The following is a 13,605-nucleotide window of genomic DNA, read 5'->3' as shown; positions in this document are numbered from 1 at the left end:
GCCCTTTATTTGGAAGGCCTCCAGGGTTTATGTGCCGACTAAGGAATCCATGCTTCACAGCTGTATAACAGGGTGGACACACACCTCTCTCTCCGCAAACAATTACACAAGAAAAACATGATCCTGCAATGAGTCGTTTTTCAATGTATATTTATATATTAAGGCAATTAGTATCAACAAGAGAATGCAAAATTCATTCACAGGTTTCTTATCTTATTCTTCATTTTAAAAAGTGGTAAAGTCTAAAAAAGGTATAAAGGTAATTGTGTCACTGGAGTGGTTGTTTATAGAGTTTTTAGTGTTACTCGCTGGTATCAACAAGGGCAGTGCTTGTAGATCAATGATTGGAAGTCAAGCAAAGTGCCCACTGGTCCTGAGAGGTGGGTGAGTGTGTGCATTTCCATGTGTCAGAAGTATCATAATACGGTATAACTTACAGTAGATACTGGCCTATTTTCAACATGTTGCATTTTGGTGACTTCCACTAAAGCAGTGATGGAGTGTTTCTCATCACATCCGACTGGCGGGAATGTCGATGAGTCCAGTTAAAAAAGGGGGTTAAGGCCAGTCTTCGAATGAGTGTTTTGTCATTGAACGTGAGAAAATACATTTTTTAAACTCCCAAATATGGAAAGATGTGGAGGGCGCTCAAGCAACAAGTCGAGGTGCAACCAAAAATATATCATCATTGAACAGCTCCAAAGTACAAATATTCCAAGTCACATTACAAGCTGAGGTGGTGATTCCCAATGTTGGAGAGGATTGGCCTGAACAAGGCCAGCATAGATCTGACTCATTATTAGTTGTCTGGAATGAAAGGTGATTTGTCTATCAGTGATTATTCACAGTGCCTTGTTAAGCCCACTCCTCTTCAAAGCGGGGATAGTGGTCACGTCTTTCTCCATGGTTACGGTTGCACTTCATGTCCAGCCTCGTTCTTATTGGTCACCCTTGGAATACTTCCCGTTTCTCCCGTCGCTTTGGCTCTGTTGTGTTGCTCTGATAGACTCACGTGGCATCAGTGGGTGGGGCACCCTCTTCAGGAAGCCCCTCCTCCAAGATGTCACTGACCTGGTCCAGAGTTTCAGCCTGACGGATCAACTCCAGCTTCACCTAGAGGAAAGCGATGAAGGACGGAGAGACAGACAAAAGGGAAAGAGAGGGTGGAGTAAGAAGCCTCATGGTCATTTGACTATGGAACAAAAATGATATGGAATCCACCTGGACTTGACCTAGATCAGTGCTGTAAAATAACATAAACCAACCCAATGTGAATACACCCCCAGTGGGCTGGTCCTGAATCTGTGTAATGTACCTGCAGTGACTGTGAAAGCTGGACAAAGTCCCTCTGCACCATCTGGCTGGTGTCCACCTGAGAACGCATACTGATGATCTGGCTACGCAGCTCCAAACACTGTTGCTGGAGGGACGCCTAGGAGGGAGATAGAAAGGGAGTGAGAATGGTGAGAGAGGGAAAGAACTACAGTAACATGTTATCTTTCCTACTTTGGGAACACTAAGTACACAAAAGGTACAACACTGACAGACACAAATCTATCCCTGGTCCCCCTGTACAGTACCTTGTCATGGCTGAGAGTCTTGCTGTCTCCTTGTAGGTGTGAGAGCGCCACGCCGAGGCCTTGTAGCTCGGTGCGACCGTTCTGTAGCTCCAACTGCAGCGTCTCCTTTTGACACTGGACCCGCTCCATCTCGGTCTTCAGACTGGACAGCTGCACTGCAGAGGGCAAAGCTTTTATTGAACAAGGAAGTCCCATCGAGGTTAGAAGACCGGTTTCACAAGGGAAAGACAACAGGCGTGTTCGAGCAGATACGTTTTGTCAAGTCACCGCCTTTCAAAGTGTATTGCATTATGTGGATAACTGCATGAACGTCACAAAAACAACCATGTGATCAAAGGTTATGCGGTTTGATGAAGTCTCCTTCAATTGCTGCAGTTGCTTTTCACCGACGGCACCATGCAGCCATCGCCTGGCTACTGGGAGGCACTACTTGTCAACCAATCAATGTTTTTGGTATTTGAGACCTTTAACAAATACTTTACACACTACCTTCAGAAAGTATTCATACCCCTTGACTTATTCCACGTTGTTGTGTTACAGCCTCAATTCAAAATGGATTAAATCAATTTTTTTCCTGCTTACCCATTTACACAATACCCCATAATGATAAAGTGAAAACATGTTTTTTTTTATGTTAACAAATAAAGTAAATACAGAAATATCTCATGACATAAGTATTCACACAGGTTAGAATCTCCGTTGACAGCGATAATAGCTGTGAGTCTCTGGGTAAGTCTTTAAGAAATGTGTCAAACTCGGGGCAGTGTTTTCACTCCTCCCTTGTACTTGATTGTACAAGGTCACTAATTAGTAAGGAACTCCACTCACCTGGTTGTCTAAGTTTTAATTGAAAGGATAAAACAACAACCAGCATACACTAGGCCCTCCATGGAATGAGTTTGCCACCCCTGCTCTAAGCACACCTGGATTGTACAACATTTGCCCATTATTCTTTAAGCTCTATCAAATTGGTTGTTGTTCATTGTTAGAAATCCATTTAAGTCTCGCCATATTCACCCTGATTTAAGTCAAAACTGTAACTCGGCCACTCAGGAACATTCACCGTCTTCTTGGTAAGCAACTCCAGTGTAGATTTGGCCTTGTGTTTTAGTGTCTGATGGAAAGCAGACAGACAGGTTTGCCTATTGTCCTGTAGCCCATCCCAGCCTTGTGCAGGTCAATTTTATCCCCGATGTCCTTACATATCTCTGGTCTTGGCCATTATGGAGAGGTTGGAGTCTGTTTGATTGAGTGTGTGGACACACTTTTATACAGGTAACGAGTTCAAACAGGTGCAGTTAATACAGGTAAGTGGAGAACAGGAGGGCTTCTTAAAGAAAAACTAACAGGTCTGTGAGAGTCAGAATTGTTACTGGTTGGTAAGTGATCAAATACTTATGTCATGCAATAAAATGCAAATTAATGACTTAAAAATCATAATGTGATTTTCTGTATTTTTTGTACATTTTTGTCCATCTCTCACAGTTGAAGTGTACCTCTGATAAAAATTACAGACCTCTACATGCTTTGTAAGTAGGAAAACCTGCAAAATCGGCAGTGTATCAAATACTTGTTCTCCCCACTGTATATATACCATTTTTCTCCATAGGACCAAATCCAAGTGGTAGGTCACATTTCAGCTTTACATTTTTAATTAATTTGTACATATTTTAAAAAACACAATTCCACTTTGACATTACGGTGTACAGTGACAAATCTCAATTTAATAATTTACATTTTTTTGTCGAACAATATGTGGAAAAAGTCAAGGGGTGTGAATACTTTCTGAAGGCACTTCAGAAAGTATGTTTTCAGTTTGTGTGTGATCTGGGGTTAAAGAAAAGTTTAATAGACCTTTATAAAGGTCTTGGCTGTGGCAGATGCACCTCCCTGACTTTCGTCTACAGTCGTCTTCGTTAGCCTACCTAATCTGACGTAACCTATGAGTTTACTACGGTCAACGCTTGTTATCAACTGCCCGTGTGTGATGCATTACCGATTTAATTCCTATGGCCTTCTATACCACACACTTACATATGATCTCTCTCACACACACACATATATATAATAATGCCCACTCACCTTGTAAAACTTCTGTTGAGGCAGAACCATAGGAGAAAGAGAGAATGTATGTTGGTTTTGAACCAGCTGGCAACTTCTATTACACTTATCAACACAAAGAAAGAGCAAAGGAAAGGCAGATGAACAGACCGCTCTCCTCCACGCGGGTCTCCAGTTGTTCCTTCAGATTGACGATCTCAATACGCAGCCTCTCCTCACTGTGTGCCCCCTACAGGTGAGTACAGTAGTGCATACAGTAATAGTATATTTCCTTTGTATTGCAATGATTCTTGACTGTATGAACACACACAAGTGCACGCATATACACACATACTGTACCTGTAGTGTAGGACCAAGGGGTGTGTTGGTGTCCCCTGCCCCAACCATCTCCTCGATCTCCTCCCCTTTTAGCCTGGACAGCTCGTTACACACCCTCCTCTGAGAGAGAGACAGCTCTGCCTGGGAACACAAGCACACACACAAAACATCTCAAACACACACTACATGAACCTCATCCCCCTCCTCCCTGGTTGGACCAAGTGCCGGTCACTCACCAGCCTGCTATGGATGGCATTCTGTGATTGGTTGAAAGACTTCTGCAGCTCCTGTAGGAGGGCCTCGGAGGTCTGAACCTGAGACTGGAGAACTGAGACCTGACACACACGACACACAGTAACATTCAATTCCGTGGTTAACTGACGTTTCTCAATATACAGTATATGCCATGTGTGTAAAGGTGTGCGTACGTGTTTGTGTGTCTCAGTAGTCTGTGTGTCCAGCTCGCTCTCCAGCTTGGTCCTCTCTTCCCTCAGTCGACTCAGCTCTCCCTCCTGCTCCACAACCTGCACATCAGACCACACCACATTAGACACCATGAGTCCACACCACGTCAGACGTCACGAGAGCAAACCACAGAAGACGTCACGAGTCCATTACAGACCTGTACAGTTCTGCTCACCTGTTTGATAGTCAAACACACCAATGTTGGCTGTTTAAACAGGCTTTAAGTACACTTAAAAATAACTGCAACAATTTCAAAAACATTTTACTGAGTTATCGTTCATATAACGAAAATCAATTGAAATAAATTCATTAGACCCTAAACTATGGATTGTACATGACTGGGAATATAGATTTGATCTGTTGGTCAGAGATACCCCAAAAAAGGTAGAGGCATGGATCAGAAAAACAGTCAGTATCTGGTGTGACCACGAATTGCCTCATGCAGCACGACATCTCCTTGGGAGGGAGTTGATTAGGTTGATTGTGGTCTGTGGAATGTTGTCCCACTCCTCTTCAATGGCTGTGCAAAGTTGCAGGATATTGGCGGGAACTGGAACACGCCGTCATATATGTCGGCGGATAAATGGCACGACAATGTGCATCAGGATCTCATCCCGGTATCTCAGTGCATTCAAATTGCCATCGATAAAATGTAATTGTGTTCGTTGTTCATAGCTTATGCCTGCCCATACCATAACCCACCATGGGGCACTCTGTTCACAACGTTGACATCAGCAAACCGCTCGCTCACACGACACCATACACGCCGTCTGCCATCTGCACGGTACAGTTGAAACCGTGATTCTACCGTGAAAAGCACACTTCTCCAACGTGCCAGTGGCCATTGAAGGTGAACATTTGCCCACTGAAGTCAGTTACGACACTGAACTGCATTCAGGCCAAGACCTTGGTGAGGACAACGAGCACGCAGATGAGCTTCCCGAAGACGGTTTCAGACAGTTTGTGCAGAAATTCTTCGTTTGTGCAATCCCATGGTTTCATCAGCTTTCCGAGTGACTTGTCTCAGACAATCCCACAGATGACGAAGTCGGATGTGGAGGTCCTGGTGTGGTTACACGTGGTCTGCGGTTGTTAGGCCGGTTGGACGTACTGCCAAATTCTCTAAAACGACGTTGGAGGCAGCTTATTGTAGAGAAATTAACATTAAATTCTCTGGCAACAGCTCTGGTCGACATTCTTGCAGTCAGCATTGCTCACTTGTTTGCTTAGTGAATTGATGTCAAAGTGTGTGTGTTCACCTGTGTGTTAAGCGAGTCCCATTCGGTGTGTGTGACCAGACGGTGGCCAGGCGGGGGCAGGTAGATGGCCTCGGGCACCAGGGTTCCCGTGGAGACCAGGGAGGCGGTGTCTTCCTGGGAGGGTTGGCGGCGGGGCAGTGAGGGCGTGTCCAAGGAAAAGGAGGAGAAAGAGGTGAAGTCACAGTTCTGGGAGAAATAGCCCTCCAGCCCTGCCCCTTCACCCTCCCCTGGTCCCTCAGCCTCCGCTGGTTGGCTATCCCATCCGTCTGTTCTTGGCTTTCTGAGGCTATTGGTGGGGTCTGTCGACTGGCCCTCGGACTGCATAGCTCCCACCTCCACCCCGTCCTTCTTTATACTGCCCTGAGTGAGAGCGAGAGCGAGAGAGGTCAGAGACAAGGAAATAGGTTAAGTAACGTTGAGGTGAACACACTCACACACCTGAGACTGCACACTGGCTCTCCTCCACTGGGCACGCTCAGACTGCAGAGTAGATATTCTAGCCTCATACTGAGAAGCCGTCTCTAAGAATAGAAGAGAGAAACGAGATGACAGACAATAACAAGCCATCTAGGTGGGTCCTACACATTGTCTGCATTCCAAATGGCACGCTATTCTCTATCTAGTGCAAAAATGTTGACAATAGCCCCCATTGGGAATGGATGATGAATAGAACAGAGCAACCTTCCTCAGAAGAGAGGGGACCCGCCCCATCTATACAATGGTAGGGAAACACTGGTATGTAGAAAAAATGTCTTCGACCTCTGACTGCATCTCCTGGTCACACTGTGTGTGTGTGTTGTGGTGTGGTGTGTGTGTTATATGTGTTGCTCTCGCTCTGACCTCTGAGGGCCTCCTGAAGAGACTGCATCTCCTGGTCACACTGTCTCTGCAGCTCTCCCAGCTCCTCCTGTTTGCTCAGTTCGCAGATTGTCGCCACGCCCTGCCAGTGCTCCAGCTGCGCTCGGCAATCTGCTAGCTGGGCCTGCAAGCTCTCCATTGCACCTGACAAGAAGGAAAACAGATGATGTCATCTCTCAATTTATGGTGAACACAGGACAATGGGGTTCAACAGTCCCAGAGAGAGACTTCAAGATATCTTATGAGCTGCGTAAAGCATGATCATGCAAGCAATTGCATTTAGGCCTACTACACAGGCTATCCCTTCCAATGTCAACAACATTATAAAACACCCCATGCAAAGCAATTCACGAATGCAATAATACACCTGTTGACAATCGAACTGACAGATAACATTGTTTTGGCTGTCTCCCAGTGGAGACATGGCAATCCTTGGCACACCCCTGCCACAGCTTCTAATTAGGCTGACTGACGTCTCCACAAAAATCATAATTATTATGGCTAAATCCCTGCCTCTTTCTACAATTCCTCTTCTGAAAATCTGATTTTAAACCTAACCACACTGCTGACCTTATGCCTAACTAACCTTAAATTAAAGACCTAAAAGTACATTTTAACGATATAGCCATTTTGACTTTGTGGTAGTAACAGGAAGGTCAAAAGAGTTCACTCAGCAAGTGACAGCTCCAGCAATAACAACATTTCGTACATGTTCAGTGGTCTGTAGCTACATTCCGAAATTCGCACGCATTTGTGAGATTTGGCTTTCACAAAGGGTTAACGTTAGTTAGCTAGCAATCAAGCCAGCGTAGCTAAAGCACTTGTTGATGGCTAACTTGGTGACTTTCTTACCAGTGTCGTCCTTCTGAGAGTTCACCGACGGTTCCATTATCATTTGTTTCCGAGCTGTTCTATAATGGCACCAACTGTCTTAGTCGTGAAAAACATCTACTGGTTGGGTTGGTGTGAGAGCTCAAAGCATGACTTATTCACTCCTGGTCAACCTCAGGAAATAACTTTCCCCGGTTTAAACCCACGGATATTACTTAACATCCTTCCCAAATGCCGACGACTGCATTGAATGTTCCGTTATTCTCCCCAGTTAAACTACCGTATTGTGATGGGATAAGCAAATCCTAATATGTGGGTTATTAAAATGCCAACCATTTTAAAAGGGAGAGAATCTGTATTTTGAATACAGCTAATAAGTGCTGTCTAGCTTCCGTATGTCTGTTCTTGCCACGAATTTTGCGTAGCTGTGTCAAATATTTTTTTATAATGGACTGTACGTTATTTATTAGGGATACCTGGAGAAAATCGGATCTCTGAAATGAAAATTACGGCCCTCCTTTCAGTAAAATATATTTTGACCTGACCCTACCCGAAAACACTTAAAGTGACCCTCCCCTATACCCCAAATAATAATTCAAACATAAAGTGGATACCAGAGAAAATTCCTACATTTTACCCTCACTCCTACGACAGACCAGAGCCTTAGAAAATATATATAGTACCAGTCAAAAGTTGACACACCAACTCATTCCAGGGTTTTCTTTATTTTTTACTATTTTCTACATTTTGGAATAATAGCAAAGACATCAAAACTATGAAATAACACATATGGAATCATGTAATCAAAACAATGTTAAACAAATATATTTTATATTTGAGATTCTTCAAAGAAGCCACCCTTTGCCTTGATGGCAGCTTTGCACACTCTTGGCATTCTCTCAACCAGCTTCACCAGCTTCCCACATATGCTGGGCACCTTTTGGCTGCTTTTCCTTCATTCTGCGGTCCAACTCATCCCTAACCATCTCAATTGGGTTGAGTTCAGGTGATTGTGGAGGCCAGGTCATCTGATGCAGCACTCCATCACTCTCCTTCTTGGTAAAATAGCCCTTACACAGCCTGGAGGTGTGATGGGTCATTGGCATGTTGAAAAACAAATGATAGTCCCATTAAGCGCAAACCAGATGGGATGGTGTATTGCTGCAGCATGCTGTGGTAACCATGCTGGTTAAGTGTGCCTTAAATTATAAATAAATCGCAGGCAGTGTCTCCAGCAAAGTACGCCAACACCTCCTCCACCATGCTTCACACTGGGAACCACACATGCGGAGATTACCGTTCACCTACTCTGCGTCTCACAAATACACGACAGTTGGTAACAAAAATGTCAAATTTGGACTCATCAGCCCAAAGGACAGATTTCCACCAGCCTAATGTCCATTGCTCATGTTTCTTGTCCAAAGCAAGTCTGTTCTTCTTATTGGTGTCCTTTAGTAGTGCTTTCTTTGCAGCAATTCGACCATGAAGGCGTGATTCACACAGTCTCCTCTGAACAGTTGATGTTGAGATGTGTCTGTTACTTTAATGTGTGCTGCAATTTCTGAGGCTGGTAACTTTAATGGACGTATCCTCTGCAGCAGAGGTAACTCTGGGTCTTCCTTTCCTGTGGCGATCATCATGAGAGCCAGTTTCATCATAGCGCTTGATGGTTTTTGCGACTGCACTTGAAGAAACATTCAAAGTTCTTGAAATATTCCCGTATTTACTGACCTTCATGTCTTGGACTGTCACTGTACATATATTTTAATTGTGTTATTGACTGTACTTTTGTTTATCCCATGTGTAACTACTGTTTTTTGTCGCACTGCTTTGCCTTGGCCAGGTCGCAGTTGTAAATGAGAACTTGTTCTCAACTGGCCTACCTGGTTAAATAAAGGTGAAATAAAAAATAATCTTTGCTTACTTGAGCTGTTCTTGCCATAATATGGACTTGGTCTTTTACCAAATAGGGATATCTTCTGTATAACAACCCTACCTTGTCACAACACAACTGACTGGCTCAAACACATTAAGGAAAGACAGTCCAGAAATGAACTTTTAACAAGGCACACCTGTTAATTCAAATGCATTCCAGGTGTGTGCAAAGCTGTCGTCAAGGGAAAGGGTGGCTACTTTGAATCAAATATTTGTTTAACACTTTGAGTTACCACATGATTCCATGTGTTATTTCATAGTCTTGATGTCTTCATTATTTTTCTACAATGTAGAAAATAGTAAAAAATACAGAAAAACCCTGAAATTAGTAGGTGTGTCCATAATTGACTGGTACTGTAAAATAAAATAGTTCATCTGGTACTTTCCTTCAGTGACCGAAGGAATATTAAATATTGCAAATCAATCATATTTGGTTCTCTGAGCTTGACACCATTAAGAATAAAGTAAGAAAAATGTGACCTATATATATTTTTTTATAGGCATAATATGTTCCATAAATGTGACGATTTTACTTTTGGGATAACCAGAAATGTGCCTCTTATTCCAAGAAGGACCATAATGATTGTATCAGATGTTATCACAGAATAGAGTTCCACACAGTGGCTATTATGGTGTCTTCACCTGCTCTTCTCTCTGTGGTTTAGCCATCAAAGTTGTTTACAATATTTCATGGTGTTGTGTTAAAAAATTTTTTTTTTAAAACACGTTATGTGAATACTGAATCTGCTACGATGAGAAGGAAACAGCCAACAGACCTATAGACTTATTTCAATACAATTTATTTTCAATGTCCAGCAATGCAATATGAAATGACATATTAACATCTACTGTCTCTTTACAGTTCAACCAATACATAAACACTTCCCAAATAGCTCTGAGCCATAAAAGGACATTATAATGTCAAGCAGTAGAAATTAGTATTTCCTGAGTAGCAAAACGTATTCAGTGATACTGTACTAATGCATTTTGAAAAGTCCATTATACAAGTCCTTTGCTTTAGTCAACTTCTTCAATGGTTGAGCCTTGGGAGCTGGCACCAGAGCTAGACCGTGTCGGTGGTCATCCCTCCTTGCTGGTACAGCTTGGTAATGATGAATGAAGCTCGTGCTCCTCTCAAAGCTGCTCTTCATATTGAAGGTGTACGACTCCAGGGAGTTCTTGGCTGCAATTTTCTCCCTCTGTGCATTGTCCTCAGCTTTGTATTTGTTGGCATCCTGCAACATCCTCTCAATGTCCTCTTTGCTGAGCCGCCCCTTGTCGTTGGTGATGGTGATTTTGTTCCCGTTGCCCTTGCTCGTGTCCACCACTGATATGTTCAGAATGCCGTTGGTGTCAATGTCAAAGGTCACCTCAAGCTGAGTGATTCCTCGTGGGGCAGGGGGGATTCCAGATAGCTCAAACCAAATATTCTAACAAACTATAATGTTTTAGCTAAGGCTTTGTCTACACAATCAACATTGCATAATATTATATTTCTATAAAGCCTATAGCATAATTGTTACAGCCATTTATGAAAATAATGAAAGTTTACTTACAGTTTGTGAACGTAGAGGTCTCGTTGAAAGGTATAGGACAGTAGCCTAAGGTCGCTCTTCTCTTTACTTGCCTTCTCTCTTTAGTGTTCTCATTGAGTCAATGTTTGAAACTGAACGAACTTCACCAATTTAGATCCTTTTTGATTTCTCAACATTTATCAACTCTGACTACACTGTAGAGCTCTGCTACCCGATCCCGTACAGCGCAGTACAGTCATATGACTAAGATCATAACATGGTGTCATAAGTGCTTCAATCTCTTCAAATAAAAAACAGGAGAAATTATTTCACCGAAAATAATAATGTTCTTAATGCTCTTAATGAGTTTTGACGGAGTTTAGAGTGACAAAAAGTAGCTCAGCTAACTACTCTCTCATCTCGTTATTGAGCAGAGCAGCCCAAGCAGAGCCGACGCTGCCATGGATACTCACAGACCCAGAGCCGCCATAAGCAGAGCGTATGTGCAGAGAGTGAGTGAGACAGAGAGGAGCAGCAAATGGATTTACTAATGGAGGAAGTTATTTCTGATTTTGGGTTTCGGGCAGGGCCGGTGTAACGCTCCTCGTTGGTGGAAGGAAGAGTGGACCAAAGCGCAGTGTGGAAAGTGTTCATGATATTTATTTACAAGAAACACTCAAACAAAAAAATAACAAATCCGAAAGCGAACCGTTCCATCAGGCACAGGCACTAAACAGAAAATAACACCCCAGTAAACCCAAACGGAAAATCACAATTTACAGTGCCTTGCGAAAGTATTCGGCCCCCTTGAACTTTGCGACCTTTTGCCACATTTCAGGCTTCAAACATAAAGATATAAAACTGTATTTTTTTGTGAAGAATCAACAACAAGTGGGACACAATCATGAAGTGGAACGACATTTATTGGATATTTCAAACTTTTTTAACAAATCAAAAACTGAAAAATTGGGCGTGCAAAATTATTCAGCCCCCTTAAGTTAATACTTTGTAGCGCCACCTTTTGCTGCGATTACAGCTGTAAGTCGCTTGGGGTATGTCTCTATCAGTTTTGCACATCGAGAGATTGAAATGTTTTCCCATTCCTCCTTGCAAAACAGCTCGAGCTCAGTGAGGTTGGATGGAGAGCATTTGTGAACAGCAGTTTTCAGTTCTTTCCACAGATTCTCGATTGGATTCAGGTCTGGACTTTGACTTGGCCATTCTAACACCTGGATATGTTTATTTTTGAACCATTCCATTGTAGATTTTGCTTTATGTTTTGGATCATTGTCTTGTTGGAAGACAAATCTCCGTCCCAGTCTCAGGTCTTTTGCATCAGGTTTTCTTCCAGAATGGTCCTGTATTTGGCTCCATCCATCTTCCCATCAATTTTAACCATCTTCCCTGTCCCTGCTGAAGAAAAGCAGGCCCAAACCATGATGCTGCCACCACCATGTTTGACAGTGGGGATGGTGTGTTCAGCTGTGTTGCTTTTACGCCAAACATAACGTTTTGCATTGTTGCCAAAAAGTTCAATTTTGGTTTCATCTGACCAGAGCACCTTCTTCCACATGTTTGGTGTGTCTCCCAGGTGGCTTGTGGCAAACTTTAAACAACACTTTTTATGGATATCTTTAAGAAATGGCTTTCTTCTTGCCACTCTTCCATAAAGGCCAGATTTGTGCAATATACGACTGATTGTTGTCCTATGGACAGAGTCTCCCACCTCAGCTGTAGATCTCTGCAGTTCATCCAGAGTGATCGTGGGCCTCTTGGCTGCATCTCTGATCAGTCTTCTCCTTGTATGAGCTGAAAGTTTAGAGGGACGGCCAAGTCTTGGTAGATTTGCAGTGGTCTGATACTCCTTCCATTTCAATATTATCGCTTGCACAGTGCTCCTTGGGATGTTTAAAACTTGGGAAATCTTTTTGTATCCAAATCCGGCTTTAAACTTCTTCACAACAGTATCTCGGACCTGTCTGGTGTGTTCCTTGTTCTTCATGATGCTCTCTGCGCTTTTAACGGACCTCTGAGACTATCACAGTGCAGGTGCATTTATACGGAGACTTGATTACACACAGGTGGATTGTATTTATCATCATTAGTCATTCAGGTCAACATTGGATCATTCAGAGATCCTCACTGAACTTCTGGAGAGAGTTTGCTGCACTGAAAGTAAAGGGGCTGAATAATTTTGCACGCCCAATTTTTCAGTTTTTGATTTGTTAAAAAAGTTTGAAATATCCAATAAATGTCGTTCCACTTCATGATTGTGTCCCACTTGTTGTTGATTCTTCACAAAAAAATACAGTTTTATATCTTTATGTTTGAAGCCTGAAATGTGGCAAAAGGTCGCAAAGTTCAAGGGGGCGAATACTTTCACAAGGCACTGTATATCCACAGTAAAACGAGTCCTATAACTACATAACCTGAAAGGCCACTCAGCAAGGAAGAATGCCATTAAAAAGCCTGACTACAGTTTGCAAGTGCACATGGGGACAAAGATCGTACTTTTTGGAGAAATGTCCTCTGGTCTGATGAAACAAAAATAGAACTGGCCATAATGACCATCGTTATGTTTCGGCGAAAAGGGGGAGGCTTGCATGCCGAAGAACACCATCCCAACTGTCCCAAGCACAGGGGTGGCAGCATCATGTTGTGGGGATGATTTGCTGCAGGAGGGACTGGTGCACTTCACAAAATAGATGGCATCATGAGGACCGAAAATGATGTGGATATATTGAAGCAACATCTCAAGACATCAAACTTCAGTTAAAGCTTGGT

The 13,605-nt window shown here is 42.9% G+C and overlaps 1 protein-coding gene across 5 annotated transcripts; it reads right to left on the bottom strand.

Annotated features, from left to right (window-relative positions):
• Nucleotides 1–133: 133 nt before the first annotated feature.
• LOC110521889 (rab GTPase-binding effector protein 2) lies at nucleotides 134–11,321 on the bottom strand. 5 transcript variants are annotated; one of them, XR_002473229.2, is made up of 12 exons: nucleotides 7,394–7,756; nucleotides 6,524–6,685; nucleotides 6,122–6,204; nucleotides 5,684–6,043; nucleotides 4,388–4,483; nucleotides 4,196–4,294; nucleotides 3,981–4,100; nucleotides 3,792–3,870; nucleotides 3,663–3,674; nucleotides 1,581–1,730; nucleotides 1,316–1,432; nucleotides 134–1,113 (listed from the first exon to the last, which is right to left on the bottom strand). XR_002473229.2 is itself a non-coding variant. In XM_036968740.1 (12 exons), the coding sequence occupies exons 2-12, from the start codon at nucleotides 6,678–6,680 to the stop codon at nucleotides 1,009–1,011; spliced, it is 1,383 nt and encodes a 460-aa protein (XP_036824635.1). In that variant the 5' UTR covers nucleotides 6,681–6,685; nucleotides 10,864–11,321; the 3' UTR covers nucleotides 134–1,008. The 5 variants fall into 5 exon arrangements, 4 of the variants coding, with proteins under 4 accessions (XP_036824635.1, XP_036824636.1, XP_021455504.1 ...); XM_036968740.1 differs by lacking the exon at nucleotides 7,394–7,756 and adding an exon at nucleotides 10,864–11,321 and having other exon boundaries at nucleotides 1,581–1,735; XM_036968741.1 differs by lacking the exon at nucleotides 7,394–7,756 and adding an exon at nucleotides 9,297–9,351 and having other exon boundaries at nucleotides 1,581–1,735.
• Between the last annotated feature and the right edge of the window lie 2,284 nt (nucleotides 11,322–13,605).

The sequence above is a fragment of the Oncorhynchus mykiss genome, chromosome 30 (genome assembly GCF_013265735.2).
Source record: "Oncorhynchus mykiss isolate Arlee chromosome 30, USDA_OmykA_1.1, whole genome shotgun sequence".
Taxonomy (NCBI): domain Eukaryota; kingdom Metazoa; phylum Chordata; class Actinopteri; order Salmoniformes; family Salmonidae; genus Oncorhynchus; species Oncorhynchus mykiss.
This window is presented reverse-complemented; position numbering and strand designations above follow the sequence as displayed.